At 45.9% G+C, this 20,846-nt stretch overlaps 1 protein-coding gene across 1 annotated transcript in view; it reads right to left on the bottom strand.

Annotated features, from left to right (window-relative positions):
* The window catches only part of LOC143793483 (O-acyltransferase like protein-like), a 135,282-nt gene that overhangs the window by 45,612 nt on the left and 68,824 nt on the right, over nt 1-20,846 (bottom strand). The window contains exons 6-8 of the mRNA XM_077280489.1: nt 17,217-17,387; nt 15,619-15,721; nt 333-434 (exon numbers count right to left, since the gene is read on the bottom strand). Coding sequence (XP_077136604.1) covers nt 333-434; nt 15,619-15,721; nt 17,217-17,387 — 376 coding nt within the window. The remainder of the gene's footprint in view (nt 1-332; nt 435-15,618; nt 15,722-17,216; nt 17,388-20,846) is intronic.

The following is a 20,846-nucleotide window of genomic DNA, read 5'->3' as shown; positions in this document are numbered from 1 at the left end:
AATGTTTAAGGAAACAAAAAACCTGTAAAAGCCAAATAGAGGATAATTTTTATGAAACATTCAACCTAAAACAAAAAAACTGTCCTCGCAGGTGTTCATATCCTTTTAATAGTAGCTGTATATATCTGTCTTCAGTAAGCTCCCCCTATTGGTAACTGAAGGTAGTCACAATTATGTAATTTAATGCGGCCGTCCCATGAGATACTTTCAGTTCCAAATGCCTTTTCCAACTTTTACAAGAGCCGCTTTAGATTTAGAAGACTTTTACAAGTTCAGAAAAATGACATCAAAGTCCCACTTTTTTCATTATGCCGAGAGATAGAGGCGCTGACCTTCTTAACCTTTTGTAGATATAACGGATGACCATTGCCAGAGATACTTCCTGCCCAGAATTTTCAGTTAAAATTAGAAATGTCTTCGCTCCCAGAAATCCACTAAAAAAAAAAGTTAAAAATGTATAGTTTGTTAAAATGCAAGTTCAGTGCAAAGCCCCCATTGTCGGCAGTCGTGTACCCCTGCGTGATTATCAATGCACCAAGAGTAGGAGCACCGTGGCCAGGGACGCTTTGTTGGTATGGATTATTTTATGGATTTCCTTGTGCCTGTGTTACACATTTTAGAATCAAGCATTGAAGAAATGTTAATACACATTTATTGAGCCGGACCGTTTATCAATATGCGGTTTATTGCTTCACTGCGAGGAGCCGAGGGTTTAATAAGCCCTTTTTTTATATTTTAGAATAATAAATGTAAAGTGCGCATGATACAAATACAGAAAAGATTCATGGCTGTTAAAACTCATGTTTGGTTAAAAGTTTACCCCAAGTAGAGATGCAGCTCCCCAGAGTCCTGGTCGTTGCAGTACTGTGGCTCCGGTTGGGTAAGAAAAGTTATTTATAGCATGTTGCTATGTTATTTAACCATGTTTGTAACGTTCAAGTGTCCTCACCTCCCATAAAGGGAAGCTCTGTTCAAGTATACTTATTGTTATTGCACTCAAACAAAACTGTATGTCTTTTCGCTAACTTGTATTGTTGTTTTTCTTCCCAGTCCCGGAGTACTGTGTTTAACCAGGGGGGAGTGCAGCGCCCCAGAGTCCTGGTCGTTGCAGTACTGTGGCTCTGCCACTAAGGGGAGCTATGGTACGTCTGATGGCACTGAAGGAGTTTATCTGAGCAGGTATCACAGACACCAATACATTTCACCACCGGGCCTAAAGGGGGAGCTAAGGGTTCTATTTACTAGGCCACTCTCCACAACACTGGTAAAACTGGGGGTCAGGCAGGAAGTTAGACAGAAAGCTGACTGGGTTGGAGCCAGGCAACACCTTGTGGCAGAGGGTGTTGCAGGGGAAGATTCGGTAGGGTCTCTGTCAGGGGTGGGATCCTGACAGAGGCTTGGCAAACTGAGAGAACGTAACGGGACCGTGCCTGCTCTGTATAGCGGCGGTGCCCAAGGAAGGACTAGAAGCGAGATAGATTGTGCTGAGTGAGAAACGAGATCAAAGCAACAAGGAGAATACCAGTAGGGGTCGTGCTGTAAGATCGAGGCAACATCCTACTGAGGCGCAAACAACCGGTGGCCGGAACGCCGAAGGAAGTATTTCTATATACAGCTTCAGGCAATACTTCGAACCTACGGCAGGACAGTCAGTCTCAGGCGGGCTGTCTCACCTAAATCACCTATGCAGTCTTGGGGGGCAACTTGTGGAGAGGGGCGACTCTAGGGTCCCGGAAGAGCTCCGAGCCTACCCGTCAAACGGGTGCCGTCCTAACCGTAACATCAGGGAGGGACGGAGGATTAGCAGAACATCATCTAATCGTGTTGTGAGGGAACTTAAGAAACAGACACAACAGTTGTGGGGACTTTCCGTAAGCACAGCAGGGAAGGACCGCAACACATAGCGCTAGAAGGAAGGCACAGATTTCCACCTGTAAACAGAACTCTGGAGGTGCCATTGGACCGGCCGGACTTGCGCAGCCTGGTTATCCGGATTCCGGACTGAGGACCCAGAGATCTTCAGTAAAGAGGTAAAGAGACTGCAACCTGGTGTCCTCGTTATTTATTGCACCGCACCACCACCACTACCATCATCCATCATATCTACCACTGACTGTGCGCCCCTCGGCAGGGTCATGGATCGGGCCTAGCCACCGTGACAACCCCAGAGCAGAGACTCAGAGGCCCGGTACCGGGTACCCCTCGGCCCTGCGGCAGTGGGGGCGCTACACCTTGGCGTCACGAACAGGATCTACTTAAGCCTGAAGAATCAGGTCATGTGTGCCTTGGAACTGTGATTTACTGTGCTTGTACTGTACCTTATTGCAAAGACTGTGGATTGTCACTTGCCGCCAAAAGTTCGCGCCAAAACCGCCGCCATTACAGCGCTAAGGAGAGCGCAGGAGAAGAAGAAGGGCGTGGAAGTGGGCGTGAACAAGCTGAAGAGCGCGAAAGACAATGGCCGCCTAGTCTAAATATCTCGGCCCCTTGAGGACGTGTCCGTCAGCAGCCGAGATCTGCCTCCTGATCCTCAATGGTGGGCAGAGACAGAGAAAACGGAACCGCCCACGAAGGAGAGAGCGGGAAAAGGACCAGGAAGAAGAAGTCCGCGACATGGAGGACGCCGTGGCCAGCCGCCCGGAGCCGGAGCGTGGGGTCGGAGCCGAGGACTCCCCCAGCTACCCGGAGAGGCACCGCAGCCAGACCTCCACAGTTGACGCTGACCTCCTGCAGACCGGAGCGGACGAGCTGATCCACCAACTCCTGCAGACGCAGCTGAGCACTGAGGCCGGATGGAAGAAGACCATCATCGGGAGCCTCCCCAGATATCTGTCGGCAGCCTCGTCTGGTCCGGAGCAGGAAAGAAGTTCCAGCACTCCGAAGCCAGAAAGCAAGGCCCTGCCGGAAAGCGAGATGCTGCAAATGGAGATGACAACGCCGCAGCGCAAGGCCCTGCAACCAGCGTTCCAGACCCCAGCGGAGGCAGAGCAGGCCGGCACCGGAGGAACCGCATCTGAAGCAGGTACGAAGGACGACCCTGCCCTGACGACCGACACCCCTCCAGTGACTGCTAGTGCCACAGCTGCTGACTCCGTTCCAGTGACTGATCTTGCAGCAGCCGCTACCTCTGCTGCAGCAAATGCCCATACTCAAGCTGCGCAGACCTCCATAGCTGCGCATGATTTAACCATACATGAAAGACGGATTAACGGCGTGTGTCCAGCACTGGGTGTAGCCCTGGACCTCACTTTTCCCAGGCCAGGAAGGGTTAAGTGCCAGGTGCAGCCCTGGAAGCCGTCCAACTAAACCTCGGAAACCTGAAACTGTACATAGTTAACTGTTTGTTTCCCTGCTTTTTGCTGCTTTAAACTCGACTAGGGTTAACTCTTAAAGGGATCCCTTTGTTTACCCGGGATCCCTTCCTCTGCTTTTGCTTTTGTTTCCTGATTCCTCATTGTTGAAAAGAACTGCCGCAATCATGAACAGTGCATGATACAAACTGTTTGTAAATAGTTTGCACCTTCTTAAAGGTGCTCCCTACTGGTTTTACTTAAAGAGAGACTCTTTGCGAAGATACCGCACCGGAGCCTTTGATGAGTATGGACTGGTAGCCTGAGAAGATATGCTACCTCATAAAGACTTGGTCCCCTCTTAAAGGGGATGTCCATCTGTGTACTTATGAGTAATACTGCCTTAGAACAGTAAAGTGATAACGATGCCTTGAAAGAAAATGATAATGTTTACATGTAAAAGTTATATGTATTGAACTAGTTAATTGTAAAAGAATGCTGATAATGTTTCCCGAAGGAAAGTGAAAGTTAGAAGAAAGATGCAGTGGGCCCGTAGGGGTAGACGTAGTGTCCTGCATAGTTGCTAGTAAGAAAGTAATGATGGAAGTTAATGCTTTAAGAAAATGTTGATAACGTTGATAGAAAATGAGGATAGAAGGTGAACCCTGAGTCCTCCTAGGAGCCATATGAAGATGGCCCAGTGTTCCTAAACTGAAAGTAATGTTATGTTCTATACTGTGTATAGTAGTTGAGAAGACAGAAGGCTCGGGCTGAAAGGAGCGGTCCTGTAGGAAAGGAGAGGCAGTAGGTCTGGTGCCGTTAGGACAGGCGGTCCTGCAGATTTAAAGAAGGAGAATGAAAAAGTTAAATTGCCTTATAATGTGATTATAAGAGGGTCTTTAGCGGATATTGAGTGTACGTCCTTAAAGGCGATGTTAAATTATTGTTCAAGAATTTGTACTAAGTAGAATACCCGGTTGGGTAAGAAAAGTTACTTATAGCATGTTGCTATGATATTTAACCATGTTTGTAACGTTCAAGTGTCCTCACCTCCCATAAAGGGAAGCTCTGTTCAAGTATACGTATTGTTATTTGCACTCAACAAATTGTATGTCTTTTTGCTAATCTGTATTGTTGTTTTTCTTCCCAGTCCCGGAGTACTGGATTTAACCGGAGGGGAGTGCAGCGCCCCAGAGTCCTGGTCGTTGCAGTACTGTGGCTCCGCCACTAAGGGGAGCTATGGTACGTCTGATGGCACTGAAGGAGTTCATCTGAGCAGGTATCACAGACACCAATACATTTCACCGCCGGGCCTCCAGGGGGAGCTAAGGGTTCTATTTACTAGGCCACTCTCCACAACACTGGTAAAACTGGGGGTCAGGCAGGAAGGTAGACAGAAAGCTGACTGGGTTGGAGCCAGGCAACACCTTGTGGCAGAGGGTGTTGCAGGAGAAGATTCGGTAGGGTCTCTGTCAGGGGTGGGATCCTGACAGAGGCTTGGCAAACTGAGAGAACGTAACGGGACCGTGCCTGCTCAGTATAGCGGCGGTGCCCAAGGAAGGACTAGAAGCGAGATAGATTGTGCTGAGTGAGAAACGAGATCAAAGCAACAAGGAGAATACCAGTAGGGGTCGTGCTGTAAGATCGAGACAACATCCTACTGAGGCGCAAACAACCGGTGGCCGGAACGCCGAAGGAAGTATTTCTATATACAGCTTCAGGCAATACTTCGAACCTACGGCAGGACAGTCAGTCTCAGGCGGGCTGTCTCACCTAAATCACCTATGCAGTCTTGGGTGGCAACTTGTGGAGAGGGGCGACTCTAGGGTCCCGGAAGAGCTCCGAGCCTACCCGTCAAACGGGTGCCGTCCTAACCGTAACATCAGGGAGGGACGGAGGATTAGCAGAACATCATCTAATCGTGTTGTGAGGGAACTTAAGAAACAGACACAACAGTTGTGGGGACTTTCCGTAAGCACAGCAGGGAAGGACCGCAACACATAGCGCTAGAAGGAAGGCACAGATTTCCACCTGTAAAGAGAACTCTGGAGGTGCCATTGGACCGGCCGGACTTGCGCAGCCTGGTTATCCGGATTCCAGACTGAGGACCCAGAGATCTTCAGTAAAGAGGTAAAGAGACTGCAACCTGGTGTCCTCGTTATTTATTGCACCGCACCACCACCACTACCATCATCCATCATATCTACCACTGACTGTGCGCCCCTCGGCAGGGTCACGGATCGGGCCTAGCCACCGTGACAACCCCAGAGCAGAGACTCAGAGGCCCGGTACCGGGTATCCCTCGGCCCTGCGGCAGTGGGGGCGCTACAGAGACTTAGACACAGCCGACCTGCTACGAATAAAAGTATAAGAGGTGCAGACTTTTCTACACACCAAGTACATCTGCATTGTAGGAAAAGGTATCAGGCCCCACATCGTAATCAATGAATTCAGGTTTTCTATTCTATTGTCTATGGTGTATCACATCCGGCCCCATTGCCCCTCGGTGTATAACATCAGATTCATCACCCCCAGTGTATAACAAATACCCCATTGCCCCCCAGCGTATAACAAATGGCCCCCAGTGTACAACATCTGGTCCCCCGCCCCCAGTGAATAACCTCTGGTCTCTCACCCCCAGTGTATGACCTCCAGCCCCCTTGAACCGCCCCCCCCCTGGTGTATAACATCTGGCCACCCGCCCTCAGTATATAACCTCCACCACCTGCCATCCCCTGCGGTCTTGTAATAAGAGCCACCTGTGTAACAAGTCTGTTCATGACATTTCTTCCCCCTAAATCTTCCCCCATCACCTGTGAGTGATTTTACTGAGAAGTGGAAGGAACCGCAGCAACTCAGCCATGAGTTGGAGACTGTTATGATCTGGTGACCTTGGAGCCGCATGAAACTTTCTCTGGAGTCGGTGGAACCTGTACTGACCGCAAATCCTGAACTAACACCGCAACTAGAAGTAGCCGTGGGGTGTGCCTAACAAACCCTAGACACCTCGACACAGCCGGAGGACTAAATACCCCTATAGATGGAAATAGGAATGCTACCTTGCCTCAGAGCAGACCCCCAAAGGATAGGCAGCCCCCCACGAATAATGACTGTGAGTAGGAGAAGAATAGACACACGCAGGTAGAAAACAGGATATAGCAAAATAGGCCACTCTAGCCTAATAGGAAAGGATAAGACAGATTACTATGCGGTCAGTATTAAAACCCTTCCAAAAATATCCACAACAGATAATACAAAAAGTTCCACAATCTAACTAAAGACATGGAATGTATATCTGCCACTCCAGAGAATCCAACAAGACTGAGAAAATACTGACACAATCTAAGCTGGACAAGAAAACACAAAGAATAGCACTGAATTGTGAAGCAGACAACATGTGTGCCACAGGGGAAAAAAAACCAGACACTTATCTTTGCTGATTTGGCAGAAAGGCAGGAGGAACCAGGCAGAGGTCCTACACCTCCCAACAACAATTGACAACTGGCAAGGACTAATGAATCCTGCACGCCTAAATACCCCAGTCAGAACTGCAATCAGCAGATACACCTGACCAGGACTGCAACTCAGGGGCAACTGCATTACCACCTACAACCACCGGAGGGAGCCCAAAAGCAGAATTCACAACAGGAGACCCCATAACATAGCAGAGTGAGGACTCCATAATTGCAGAGTCCAGACCACCTCTAGTATTAACATCAGCACAAACACTGCGCCCCTGCCAGGAGCTTCATGGCCGAGCAGCTGCATGCAGCCGTACATCACCAAGCACAATGCTGAGCGCCGGATGGAGTGGTGTAAAGCCGCCATAACTGGATTCTGGAGGAGACAAGTTCTGTGCAGTGACGGATCACACTTCTCTTCCTGGTGCCAGATGGAGGAGTCTGGGTTTGTTGATTACAGAAGAACGTTACCCGCTGACTGCAATGTGCCCCTGTACAGATAGTGGAGGAGGATAATGCTGTGGGTTGTTATCAGGGAACTGCCTCGGCCTCTTCTTTCCAGTGAAAGGAAATCTTAATTCTACAGGACAAGACATTGTAGACAATTGCAGCCTCCATCTTTGTGGGAACAGTTTGGGGTTCGCCCTTTTCTGTAACCCATGACTGTGCCCAGTGCACAAAGTCCGTACAGACATGGAGGGAGAACATGAGCGGCCGCACATAGCCCGGACCTCAGCCACATCCAATGTCTATAAAGGAGATTGTGAGCTCGACCTCCCCCAACATCAGGGTCTGACCTCACAAATGCTAGATGAAGGGGCAAAAATACCCACAGACACCTCCCAAATTTTTCCTGGAAGAGCGGGAGCCATTATATCTACATTATCTATATTGATGTCTATGGATTTAGAATGGGAGGTCAGAGAAGCTCCTTTAGGAGGATTGTGGAGTTTGCAAAATAATTTACCATATGGTGTATACATGCACATAGTATTATATATTCACTGACGAGACCAGAAATCTCAGCTGTCCTGACCCCAGTAATCATTTCAGCAAGTGTCAACAAGAGGCTGATGCATGTCAGGGTGTGGGTCCTTGTTCATCTGCTCAATTTTTCATTACTTAGTAGGAATATGTAAACTCCCATCCCCCAAATGTGAAGACACATGGACTCCCTAATTGGTAAAAGGCTGGTAACAAGAAGAGAAGTTCCTGCATTCCCCAAAGAACCACACAGTAATTTTTGAACGCTGTTCCCTGAGCATTGGATATCGCTACTAAAATATTGGCATCATTTAAAGGGAACCTATCACCCCGTTTTTTTCGGTATGAGATAAAAATACTGTTAAATAGGGCCTGAGCTGTGCATTACAATAGTGTAGTTTGTGGACCCCGATTCCCCACCTATGCTGCCGAAATACGTTACCATAGTAGTCATTTTCGCCTGTCAATCAGGCTGGTCAGGTCGGATGGGCGTGGCTTCTTCCCCCAGATATTGCGTAGTTTTCCGTTGGTGGCGTAGTGGTGTGCGCATGTCCAAGGTCCCCAATCCTGCACGGGGGGGTGAAAATAGCAGCGATGTCCGTTATTCCATTGGTGGTCGGTGGGCGCGGCCATCTTCCTTTGGCCGCGCGTGCGCAGAAGCGGCGCTCTGCTGGCCGCGGCTTCAGGAAAATGGCCGCCGCGATCTCCATCTGCGCACGCGCGGCATCCCGCGGCCATTTTCCTGAAGCCGCGGCCAGCAGAGCGCCGCTTCTGCGCACGCGCGGCCAAAGGAAGATGGCCGCGCCCACCGACCACCAATGGAATAACGGACATCGCTGCTATTTTCACCCCCCCGTGCAGGATTGGGGACCTTGGACATGCGCACACCACTACGCCACCAACGGAAAACTACGCAATATCTGGGGGAAGAAGCCACGCCCATCCGACCTGACCAGCCTGATTGACAGGCGAAAATGACTACTTTGGTAACGTATTTCGGCAGCATAGGTGGGGAATCGGGGTCCACAAACTACACTATTGTAATGCACAGCTCAGGCCCTATTTAACAGTATTTTTATCTCATACCGAAAAAAACGGGGTGATAGGTTCCCTTTAAAAAACATTTAGGTTACAAAAATGGAATGATACTTAACTAAGGTGACCAGATACAAAAAATGTTTTTTGGAATTCTATCAAGAACTTTACAAATCTAAACTGAATTTTAATAAAGATCAAATCCTAGCATACATGGATGAGGTAGAACTCCAAAAATTTTCAGAAGATGATCAAAAATACTTGAATAGTCCACTCCAAATAGAACAGATTCAACTAGTGGTAATCACCATGACTAATAATCACCAGGTTCAGATGGTTTGCCTATAGAGATTTATAAGAAATTTGGAGATACTCTGTTACCGCATCTATTAAGTACCTTTCAGGAGGCTTTTGAGAACGGGACACTACCTAGCTCTTCGCAAGAAGACATTATAATAGTCATACCTAAACCAGGTAACGATCCTCACACTCCTGACTCCTGTAGACCCATATCCTTGTTCCCTACAGACATTAAAATTATGGCCAAAGTATTTGACAAGTTGGGCTTTGTACCCTCTAGATCTACAGCAATAAACGTAGACATCTAAATGTCCAAATTCCAGTAGACAATGTGGGTGGCAGGATAATATGTCCACTGGATGCTGCGAAGGTGTTCGATTCCATTGTGTGGGAATTTGTATGGGTGGTACTAGAAAAAGTAGGTATGGGCTCTACTTTCATCTTATGGATAAAATTGCTATATGGGAGACCAGTGGCTAGACTAAGGATAAATGGACAACTCTCATCAACCGTTGATCTTGGTAGATGCACTAGACAAGGATGCCCCTTATCTCCTTTTTGCACTGGCTGTTGAGCCCCTTGCAGCAATTATTAGAACACACCCAGGCATATTTGGTTTTCGTAGAGGAACCATGGAAGAGAAAGTGGTCCTTTACGCAGATGATACTTTGAAGTTTTTAGTGGAGGCTTCTAACACCTTACCAGTGGCCATGAGACATTCGGGAGATACTCACGTCAAAAGATAAATTGGAGCAAATCAGCAATACTTCAACTAGGTAATAAAGATGACGTGCCCTCCTATACTAGCACCTGCCAAGGGTATTAACATAACACCACAAATAAGTGACTATGACAGACTAAACCTTACCCCAATTCTCACAAAATATAAACACAAAAAGGAAACTTGGTCCAAATTATCTTTATCGGTGGTGGGACGCACAACGCTAACTAAAATGATTTGGATCCCTCAGTAATCATACGCACTCCATAACTCCCCTATTTGGATACCCCAAAGATTTCTTTCAAATGACTCGTCTGTTTCGGGAATTCATTTGGGGTAGGCAATCTCCAAGAATCAAACTGGAAATACTGTAAAGAGAGAAGAGCGATGGAGGTCTGGCAGTCCCAAACCCTTGGGCTTTTTTCACATCGTCGCCATGGGGGAGCCTCATGTAGCATATTACAACATTATTTTAACTCTCCTAAACTTTTTGAAGCTTTAGGGTCACACAAGCCAAAAGTCTCCTAACATATACTTCCTATAGTAACACTAATTCACCGACTTTGGTGAAAAGTAAGAGAGATGCAGGATGTACAAGGAATAACTCAATATACCTCTCTTTGGCAAACCCTAAAGCTACCTAATCTATCCGGATTACAAGCGTTTGGGAATTGGAGATCGAGAAGGATACTCTGACCATCTCATATATTTACATACGATTCATTCAAGGAATATTCTCATCTACAAACGGAGTCGGGGCTACCTCATTCTGAATTGTATAAATTCCTACAATTAAGAAACGCATATCAAGTGGAAGGGTACAGTTCAGACAGACTCAACTAAAAATATGACCATACACAGAATAACCACTTCACACAGTTCGGGAGGGTTGTTACCGGTATTATATAGTCCAATTCTGGGTCTACAGTAATTCTAGTGAAATATCCCATACGTCCTAAAGCAAGATGGGAGGGCTCGATAAGTCTTATTGAAGACAAGCACTGGCAAGACCCCAATGATAGGACTCCCCAATTATCCGTAAGTAAATCCCATAGATTACCTCAACTAAATTTAATACATCAAGTCTATAGAATGCCTAAATTCCTATTTGACATTGGACTCGGATCCCATCCAATGTGTGCGAGATGTAGGAAAAATCCAACAGATTTGCTACATATGTTCTGGTCTTGCCCTAACTTGGAATACTTCTGGAAAGGCGGACTAGACAATATACTTAGAGCCTACTGTATCTAGTACAAATAGACCCCAACCCTCTGGTATGCATATTGGAGTACACTGAATACCATCGAATATGGTAAAACTGCTTTTTCTCGAATGTTGTACGTGGCTAGGAATTTTATAGCTCAATATTGGATATCTGATCAGATGCCTACAATCCTGCGATTCAGAAATAAGATTAACTGGCTGCTGCTGAAATTGGAAAAAGTGCATTTATTTAAAGAGAAATGCAGCAACTAAATTTGAAACCTCTGGTCGTCTTGGATTGCAGGCTCCGGTTTTAGATCACGTGAACTGCAGAGACGTTGATTGGGTCTGTTTTAAACTCCTAAATCCAGTAACACAAAAATGGCTGTGGTTACGTATGTACATATAGCCTTTGCTACATCACAACTTAATGCAGGTGGATGGGATCGTATTGTGACCTGTAGGGCATTGTGACTGCGACAAGCGACTCGGAAAAAATCCAACTTTTTGCTGTTGCAATACGACTCCATAGAGGAGCGGCATAGAGTGATCTTTGGCCATGCGAACTTTGTAGCCCCAGTCTAAGGGTAAGTAAGAAAAAGTCCATGCCAGACCTCTCTGTCAATGGCTTATATCTAATGTGGGTGAAAATCGATTTCCATTGAGCGCGGTCTGTGCCCTTGGACAGGAGCTTGAAAACCACCTCTTAACTGATGGCATCTTGAGCTGTTCTTTCGATTAGATGGTGCCATGAAAAGAAGAGCTGTGGATGTCGTCAGGTAAGAGGCGATTCTCTCCCAGCTCCAACCCAGTGGCCAAGACCAATATTGTGGTCAATGGACTAGGTCATGCAAATATAGAACTTCAATGTGATGGACTAGGTCGTGCAAATCTAGGACTTCGATGTGATGGACTAGGTCATGCAAATCTAGGACTTCGATGTGATGGACTAGGTCATGCAAATCTAGGACTTCGATGTGATGGACTAGGTCATGCAAATCTAGAACTTCGATGTGATGGACTAGGTTGTGCAAATCTAGGACTTCGATGTGATGGACTAGGTCGTGCAAATCTAGTACTTCGATATGATGGACTAGGTCATGCAAATCTAGGACTTCGATGTGATAATAATAATAATAATCTTTATTTTTATATAGCACTAACATATTACGCAGCGCTTTACAGTTTGTACACATTATCATCGCTGTCCCCGATGGGGCTCACAATCTAAATTCCCTATCAGTATGTCTTTGGAAGGACTAAGTCGAGCAAATCTAGGACTTCGATGTGATGGACTAGGTCTTGCAAATCTAGGACTTTGATGTGATGGACTAGGTTGTGCAAATCTAGGACTTCGATGTGATGGGCTAGGTCGTGCAAATCTAGGACTTCGATGTGATGGACTAGGTCGTTCAAATCCTGGACTTTGAGGTGATGGACTAGGTCATGCAAATCTAGAACTTCGAGGTGATGGACTAGGTCATTCAAATCTAGGACTTTGATGTGATGGACTAGGTCGTGCAAATCTAGGACTTCAATATGATGGACTAGGTTGTGCAAATCTAGTACTTCGATATGATGGACTAGGTCATGCAAATCTAGGACTTCGATGTGATGGACTAAGTCGAGCAAATCTAGGACTTCGATGTGATGGACTAGGTCGTGCAAATCTAGGACTTCGATGTGATGGACTACGTCGTTCAAATCTAGGACTTTGAGGTGATGGACTAGGTCATGCAAATCTAGAACTTCGAGGTGATGGACTAGGTAATTCAAATCTAGGACTTCGATATGATGGACAAGGTCATGCAAATCTGGGACTTCGAGGTGATGGCCAAGGTCATGCAAATCTAGGACTTTGATATGATGGACTAGGTCGTGCAAATCTAGGACTTTGATATGATGGACTAGGTCATGCAAATCTAGGACTTCGATGTGATGGACTAGGTCATGCAAATTCATACCAACTTTACTTATCTCTTGTGGGAGTAAAGGAATGGACATATTACAATCCAACATGTCCGATACTTCTTTCCTCGATATCAGCTCCTATAACTTCTCTCTCATTGCTCCAACCCCAGTGGTCCTCTAACGGTGGAAATGCCAGTAGGGCCCATAGTGTCAAGTGATACGTCCTACGGCCAGCCCTGACCACTACTGCCATCCCAATAATGGTAAAATCAGGGAATACTTACAAATTTCAGCTCAGAAACTTGCAAAATTGTGTAAAAAGTATGGTAACATATTAAATAATATTGTTAATGAGAAGTAAAGTATTTCTCAACTTTTTGAGGGAGATTAGATCTGTATGCAGACTGAAAAATAACATTAAAAGGGAAACTGTGATTCACGAGGCTCAAGAGTCGGAGACAATGACTACAAGGAGATTTTTTTTCTGGTTGGTGAATACTTTTTATACGGCAATTAGTGGCCTCTAATACGACATAAACTTTCCAAGCTTCGTTTCTAGATTTATCAAAATGCCATCTTGACTCTAACAAGTGTTACCACCTGGGAGAAGGCAGCAATTAAATCCTCCTTCTCAACAGTAATCGCCCTCTTACATTTGCTTTCCTAGAAGTTGCTGTGACCCCATTAAACTGACTCTTCACTGACATTTTAGGTTAGATATTATCATATTGCACATCTTCATTTCCCCCCTCTGTAACAGCGGGACACATTGAGTTCCCTTTTCATCTTCCTTATCGAAGAAGGGAAGGAGTCCAGACACAGTCTCACCTTAGTAATTAGAAGCCTTCATACCAGGACGCTGAGGCGGTGGAGGGTCACTTGCAATTTTCCATTACCGTGAGGTCATACGGGAAGGTGGGGGGGCGGTAGCATTACTTTTATATGTACCCAGAAATAATTACCGTACATTCTTCAGTCTTGAATGCTATGTTTATGGTTCATTTTAAGATTTGTAAAGGAAAACATTGTGACGAAGAGGAATTTATGGGGGTAGATATTTTTGGCATCACCTTTTCCATTTCCTGCTAGCCAGTCATGAATTCAAGTTGGATTATAGACGTATGGGGTTGTAGCTGCACAAAATACATCCTATCCACCATTTTTTCCAGCCTGTTTTCACCTTCCTGACCAAGTCAAATTTTTCAATTCTGACCAGTGTCACTTTATGTGATCATATCTCTGGAAAACTTCCACAAATCCAAGTGATTCTGAGATTGTTTTTTTTTTCGTGACACATTGTACTTCATATTAGTGGTAAATTTAGGTCAATATGATTTGCGTATATTTATGAAAAAATTTAAAATGTTGAAAAATTTGCAATTTTTGAACTTTATTTTTTATGCCCTTAAAACAGACAGTCATACCAATAAAAAAATTAATAAATGACATTTGACACATGTCTTCTTTACGTCAACATCAATTTTGAAACTTTTTTTTTGCTAGAAATTAAAAGTTTAGCAGCATTTTTTTTTCCAACAAGATTTACAAAACCTATTTTATTTGGGACCATGTTACATTTGACGTTACTTTTGGAGGCCTACATGTCAAAAAAAGGACCAAAAGAGAGCCCATTTTAAAAACTACACCCTTCAAGGTATTCAAAACCACATTTGGGAAGTTTGGTAATCCTTCCAGTGCTTTGCATGAATTAAAACAAAGTGGAAGAAAAGATTGAAAAATTTATTATTTTCCATAACAATGTTGCTTTACCTCCCAAATTTTTCATTTTCACAATAGTAAGTAGGAGAAAATGGACCGTACAATTTGCTAAGCAATTTCTCCTGAATATTACAAAATTCCAAATGTGGTCAAAAACTACTGTTTTGGCGCACAGAAGGGCTCAGAATGGAAGGAGCAGCACTTCAATTTTGGAGCGCAAATTTGGCTGGAATAGATTATGGACCCTGTGTTGCATTTACCGAGCCCTAGAGGTCCCAAAACAGTAATAATCCCCAACACCTAATACCATTTTGTAAACTACACGCTTCAATGAATTCAACAAGGTATGTGATGATCATCTTAAACCTACAGGTGCTTCACAGAAATTTAAAACATTGTGATGTGGAAATGAAAAATTAAATTTTTGCCACAAAAATGTATTGTTAGTCGGAAGTTTTAATTTTCCCAAGAGTAGAATAAGAAAACAGACTACGCAATTTATTGTGCAGTTTCTCCTGATACCCCATATGTGGTCGCAAGCTACTATTTAGGTGCACAACAGGGCTTGGAAGGGAATGCATTTTGGAAACCCTTGCCAAGTTGCCGTTCAGTTTATTTTTGAATAGTGGTCTCCCTTATTAAACTGTGAAACATCTGGTCTTGGCAAACCAGCAACATCGGTTACATGCAGCCTGCACTGGCGTAAGGCCCTCACAGCACAAGTCCACCACCCAGCCAGGACCCACACTTTCATGTAACGTGCTGGGGTGCCATAGATGAGTGCCTTGCCCATAGCTACCATCTCCGACTCGTTACTCAATAATGATTGCCATGATGTACCGGTACTTCCATTTGATAGAACGCACTGCAAAATAGGACATACCGGTACATTCAATGTAGGGAAGGGATTAAGGTTGTAAACAATTACATAATCTAAGCTATTTGGTTCAGGCCATAAAAAGATATTTCAATGTAATCCACTGTCTCTTACCTAAGAAAGAAGAATGAGTCCACACCCAAGAACACTGGGCCGCTCAGAATGTAGAAGTACAGAGGTTTCTCTAATACTCTTGATTTCCATTCAAAGGAGTTATCTGTAGTGAGAGACCATGAACACAATACATAAAAATTGTGTCCTCTACATACACTACAGTATATGGAAGAAAGTATGTGCCTCCTCCACAATCTCCCTCATTTCTGACCTCCCATCCTACATCCAAGCTATGTGGGGGTCATGATGTACTGTATATAGAGGTGTTATCAGTCATTGTACAGGAGGAGGAGGAGGTGAGCTGTGATATCACCTATTGTGAGTGGTGGATCCTGTGTTATCTACTGTATATAGAGGTGTTATCAGTCATTGTAGAGGAGGAGGTGAGCTGTGACATCACCTATTGTAAATGGTGGATCCTGTGTTATCTACTGTATATAGAGGTGTTATCAGCCATTGTACAGGAGGAGGAGGTGAGCTGTGACATCACCTATTGTAAATGGTGGATCCTGTGTTATCTACTGTATATAGAGGTGTTATCAGCCATTGTACAGGAAGAGGAGGTGTGCTGTGACATCGCCTATTGTGAATGGTAGATCCTGTGTTATCTACTGTATATAAGGGTGTTATCAGTCATTGTACAGGAGGAGGAGGAGGTGAGCTGTGATATCACCTATTGTAAATGGTGGATCCTGTGTTATCTAATGTATATAGAGGTGTTATCAGTCATTGTACAGGAGGAGGAGGAGGTGAGCTGTGACATCACCTATTGTGAATGGTGGATCCTGTGTTATCTACTGTATATAGAGGTGTTATCAGTCATTGTACAGGAGGAGGAAGTAAGCTGTGACATCACCTATTGTAAATGGTGGATCCTGTGTTATCTACTGTATATAGAGGTGTTATCAGTCATTGTACAGGAGGAGGAGGTGAGCTGTGACATCACCTATTGTGAATGGTGGATCCTGCGTTATCTACTGTATATAGAGGTGTTATCAGTCATTGTACAGGAGGAGGAGGAGGTGAGCTGTGATATCACCTATTGTGAGTGGTGGATCCTGTGTTATCTACTGTATATAGAGGTGTTATCAGTCATTGTACAGGAGGAGGAGGTGAGCTGTGATATCACCTATTGTGAATGGTGGATCCTGTGTTATCTACTGTATATAGAGGTGTTATCAGTCATTGTACAGGGGGAGGAGGTGAGCTGTGACATCACCTATTGTGAATGGTGGATCCTGTGTTATCTACTGTATATAGAGGTGTTATCAGTCATTGTACAGGAAGAGGAGGTGAGCTGTGACATCACCTATTGTGAATGGTGGATCCTGTGTTATCTACTGTATATAGAGAGGTTATCAGTCATTGTACAGGAGGGGGAGGAGGTGAGCTGTGACATCACCTATTGTGAATGGTGGATCCTGTGTTATCTACTGTATATAGAGGTGTTATCAGTCATTGTTTTTATGAAAATAAATACTAATAAATGTATAAGAAAAGGAAAGTTTTGCAACTTTGTGTTTCAATTTTTCCACCGTTTTCAAGACCATTGCTTGGTGCCAGTTAATAGAAATCGGAGCTCGGCTCCTCACACTCACCGATGTTGAAGACGCTGGCCAGCTGACTTGTGTGTCCAGAAATGATCCACAGCAGGCTGAGGACTCGGATCCCATTCAGAGCGGGGAACTCGTGATTCTGGGGTTTCACCGTCATCACAGCTGAGAAATTCTCTTGTATTGCAAAACTCTTCAGAACTCGATCAGTATAAGCTGGAGACGAGAGAGAAGCCATGAAATACGGTCGTGAAAATACCTTGGTCTTCAACCTGCAACTCTCTAGCTGATGAGGAACTACAAGCCCCAGCATGCACTTGTGACGCCCCAGGGTCCTGGTCGTCACAGTGACATTGCTTTCCTCACGGGGAGAGTGATGTTACGCTTGGAAACAGAGGTGTATCTAGGGTTTCTGGCACCTGGGGCAAGAATTTATTTTGGCACCCCCACCAAGGACATATGCGAATTGCACTTAGTCATGTACCCACGAGCCGCTCTCCCTAATGCTCTCAATGATCAGTGAAAAACTGAGAGAAGCTCGTTGTCACAGGACCACAAGTATGAAAGTCACATATGAGTGAAGTGTCCATACAATGACTACTGGAACCTGCAGAGCTGAATCCTGACATCGCAGCTTCTGAATTCTCACAACTCATGCACTGCACACTTTTAGGATTCTCCCTTGCCGATGGACAGTCATGTCAGCACAAGTATGTGATTTGTATACTTCTGGCCATATTCCGACTAGACGTGCCCGGCCTCGCTCAGTTCATTTTCATTGACTGAGGCCACACGTCTAGTCAGCACGTGACCGCATGTATGTAAATCGCCAGCACGAGAGAATCCTGACAGCGTGCAGGGCGCACTGTGAGAAGTCAGAGGTCTGCAGTCACAAAGAATAACTGCAGACTCCATACAAACCTGGACATCCCCTTTAATGCTCCTAACATAAATAAAAACATGAGAGTTAGTTAGTATCACACATAACATTTACATCCAGGTACCTTATAGATGACGTCGTCTCTGGAGTCATTCTCCTTCTTTTCTTCATCTTGTCCAGATCCCATGATGCATTTTCTCGTCCACAGCTCGTCTCTGCAGACTTCCATCTTCTCCGTTCTTTTGCAGAAAATTTCCACATGATGCCCTTAAAGATACAAGTGTCATTAAAATGCTCCTGAATAAAAAATTGCCCCTCACTATATTGTCTGCACAAAATATGACCCCCCACACTGTCCCTCTTATGGTACATGCTCTTCACACTGACCTCTCCTTTCCATACCGGCCCCCCTCTTCACACTGTCCTCTCATACTGTGTCCCCCCTATAGGGCCCAGTATTTATACTGTACTCTCTCATCACACTCCCCCTCCTAGGTATACTGTCCCCTCCTGGCTGTGACCTTACACTGTCCCCCCCATGCTATGCCCCCACTACTCAGTTTCTATTCTGTACCCACTCATTTTTGTCCTGCCATACTGTCTCCTCACACTATTCCCCTCCCTCCTCTTACTGTCTCCTCTCACATCCCCCTGTTCACCATACTGTCTCCTCATATATTTACCCCCTCACTTTCTATAATACCTGCTCACCTGACTCCCCATACTGTGTCTGCACACATCCCATCACCCTCACTCCCCGTACTCTGTCCACATACATTTTTCACATCGCTACTCATACTGTGCCCTCATTCTCCCATATTGTTTCCTCATACATGCCCTCCATTCCCTCATACTGTTTCCTCATACATGCCCCTAATTTCCCCATACTGTTTCCTCAAACATGCCCCCAATTCTCCCATACTGTTTCCTCATACATGTCCCCAATTCCCCCATACTGTTTCCTCAAACATGCCCCTAATTCCCCCATACTCTTTCCTCATACATGCCCCCCATTCCCCCATACTGTTTCGTCATACATGCCCCCAATTCCCCCATACTGTTTCCTCATACATGCCCCAATTCCCCCATACTGTGTCCTCAAACATGCCCCCAATTCCCCCATACTATTTCCTCATACATGCCCCCTATTCCCCCATACTGTTTCCTCATACATGCCCCCCCATTCCCCATACTGTTTCCTCAAACATGCCCCCAATTCCCCCATATTGTTTCCTCATACATGCCCCCATTTCCCAATACTGTTTCCTCGTACCTGCCCTCATTCCCCAATACTGTTTCCTCATACATGACCCCAATTCCTCCATATTGTTTCCTCATACATGCCCCTATTGCCCTGTACTGTTTCCTCATATATGCCCCCATCTCCCCTTTTGCTCTTCATTTTGTGTCCTCAGATCTCCCCCACACATTAAATCCCCCGTCCCCACTCCAAATCTCACCGCACACATAATAAATTCCCCCATCCCCAAATTCTCCCCACACATAATAAATCCCCCTATCCCCACTCAAATTGTCCACACACATATTATTGTCCTCTACCCCACCCCATCATTGCTCTCTTCACCACCTCCATCATTGCCTTCTCCGTCACGCCCATCATTGCCCATTTCACCACCTCCAGCATTTCCTCCCTATTCCCATCATTGCCCTTTCCACCACTTCCATCATTTCCTCCTCCCCCACCATCCCCATCCTTGCCCATTCCACCACTTGCATCATTTCCTCCTCCACCACCATCCCTATCATTGCTCTCTCCACGTCAGCCCCATCATTGCCCTCTCCTCCCCCACCATCCTAATCATTGCCCTCTCCCCGTCAGCCCCATCATTGCCCTCTCCTCCCCCACCATCCCCATCATTGCCCTCCCCCCCGTCAGCCCCATCATTGCCCTCTCCCCGTCAGCCCCATCACTGCCCTTTCCTCACCCTACACACACCATTTACTTCTCTGCACACTCCCATGCAGCGTGCCACACACACACACACGCACACACACACACCCCTCTCACCTCTCCTCACGCTCTGCCGCAGCATCTCCATCGCCTTCCTCTGACACAGCCGGCCTCTGAATGATGTCATCCAGCGGCGCATCTGTGTGAGAGGAAGCATGGGCAGGAAGCAGGAAGACAGATCGCTGCAGCTCCACTGCTATTTTCTCTTGTAGGCAGCGGAGGGGCACCCCTCCACCTCCGCACATGTTGGGAGCCGATGCTCTGCAGCTTCTCTGTGCCGGCTGTCAGCTTGACAGTTGGCACAGAGAACAGCTGACTCTAAGACCATGGGCGGCAGAATGCAGCCGCCAGGGGAGACACTGCGCACCGCCTCATTAGTCGGGCCGACTTCGCCCCCCTGCCGGCTGCGTCCGGGGCACATGCCCCGGCTACCCCCCTAGATACGCCACGGCTTGGAAGCGATGAAGGATATCTCTTTATCAGGTAATCACAATGCATACAACATGTTCATACTCCAGACCAGAAGGGGGAGACCTGACACTGCTTATGGGTGGCTTCCCTATATAAATTCTGATTTGGAGGGAAAAGTGTCAGAAATTGAGTTATAGAGAAGAGTGCAGACCGACATAGAGTGTCAGAAGGTCTGAAGGGGCCCTGTAGTCTGAAGTACTACAACCCCTGGAGAAAGAGACATACAGAAGGAAAGAACCATTCAGTGAGCGTGCAGGAGAGCGAAGCACAGGAGAGTGACATCAGGGGAGACCAGCTGCAATGAACTATTTCCCTCTGAAGCACAGATAGCCGGTAGGTTGTAAGGGACTCT

This window comes from Ranitomeya variabilis, chromosome 1, assembly GCF_051348905.1.
Source record: "Ranitomeya variabilis isolate aRanVar5 chromosome 1, aRanVar5.hap1, whole genome shotgun sequence".
NCBI lineage: Eukaryota > Metazoa > Chordata > Amphibia > Anura > Dendrobatidae > Ranitomeya > Ranitomeya variabilis.
The sequence above is the reverse complement of the archived record's forward strand: the minus strand, read 5'-3'. Positions and strand labels throughout refer to the sequence as shown.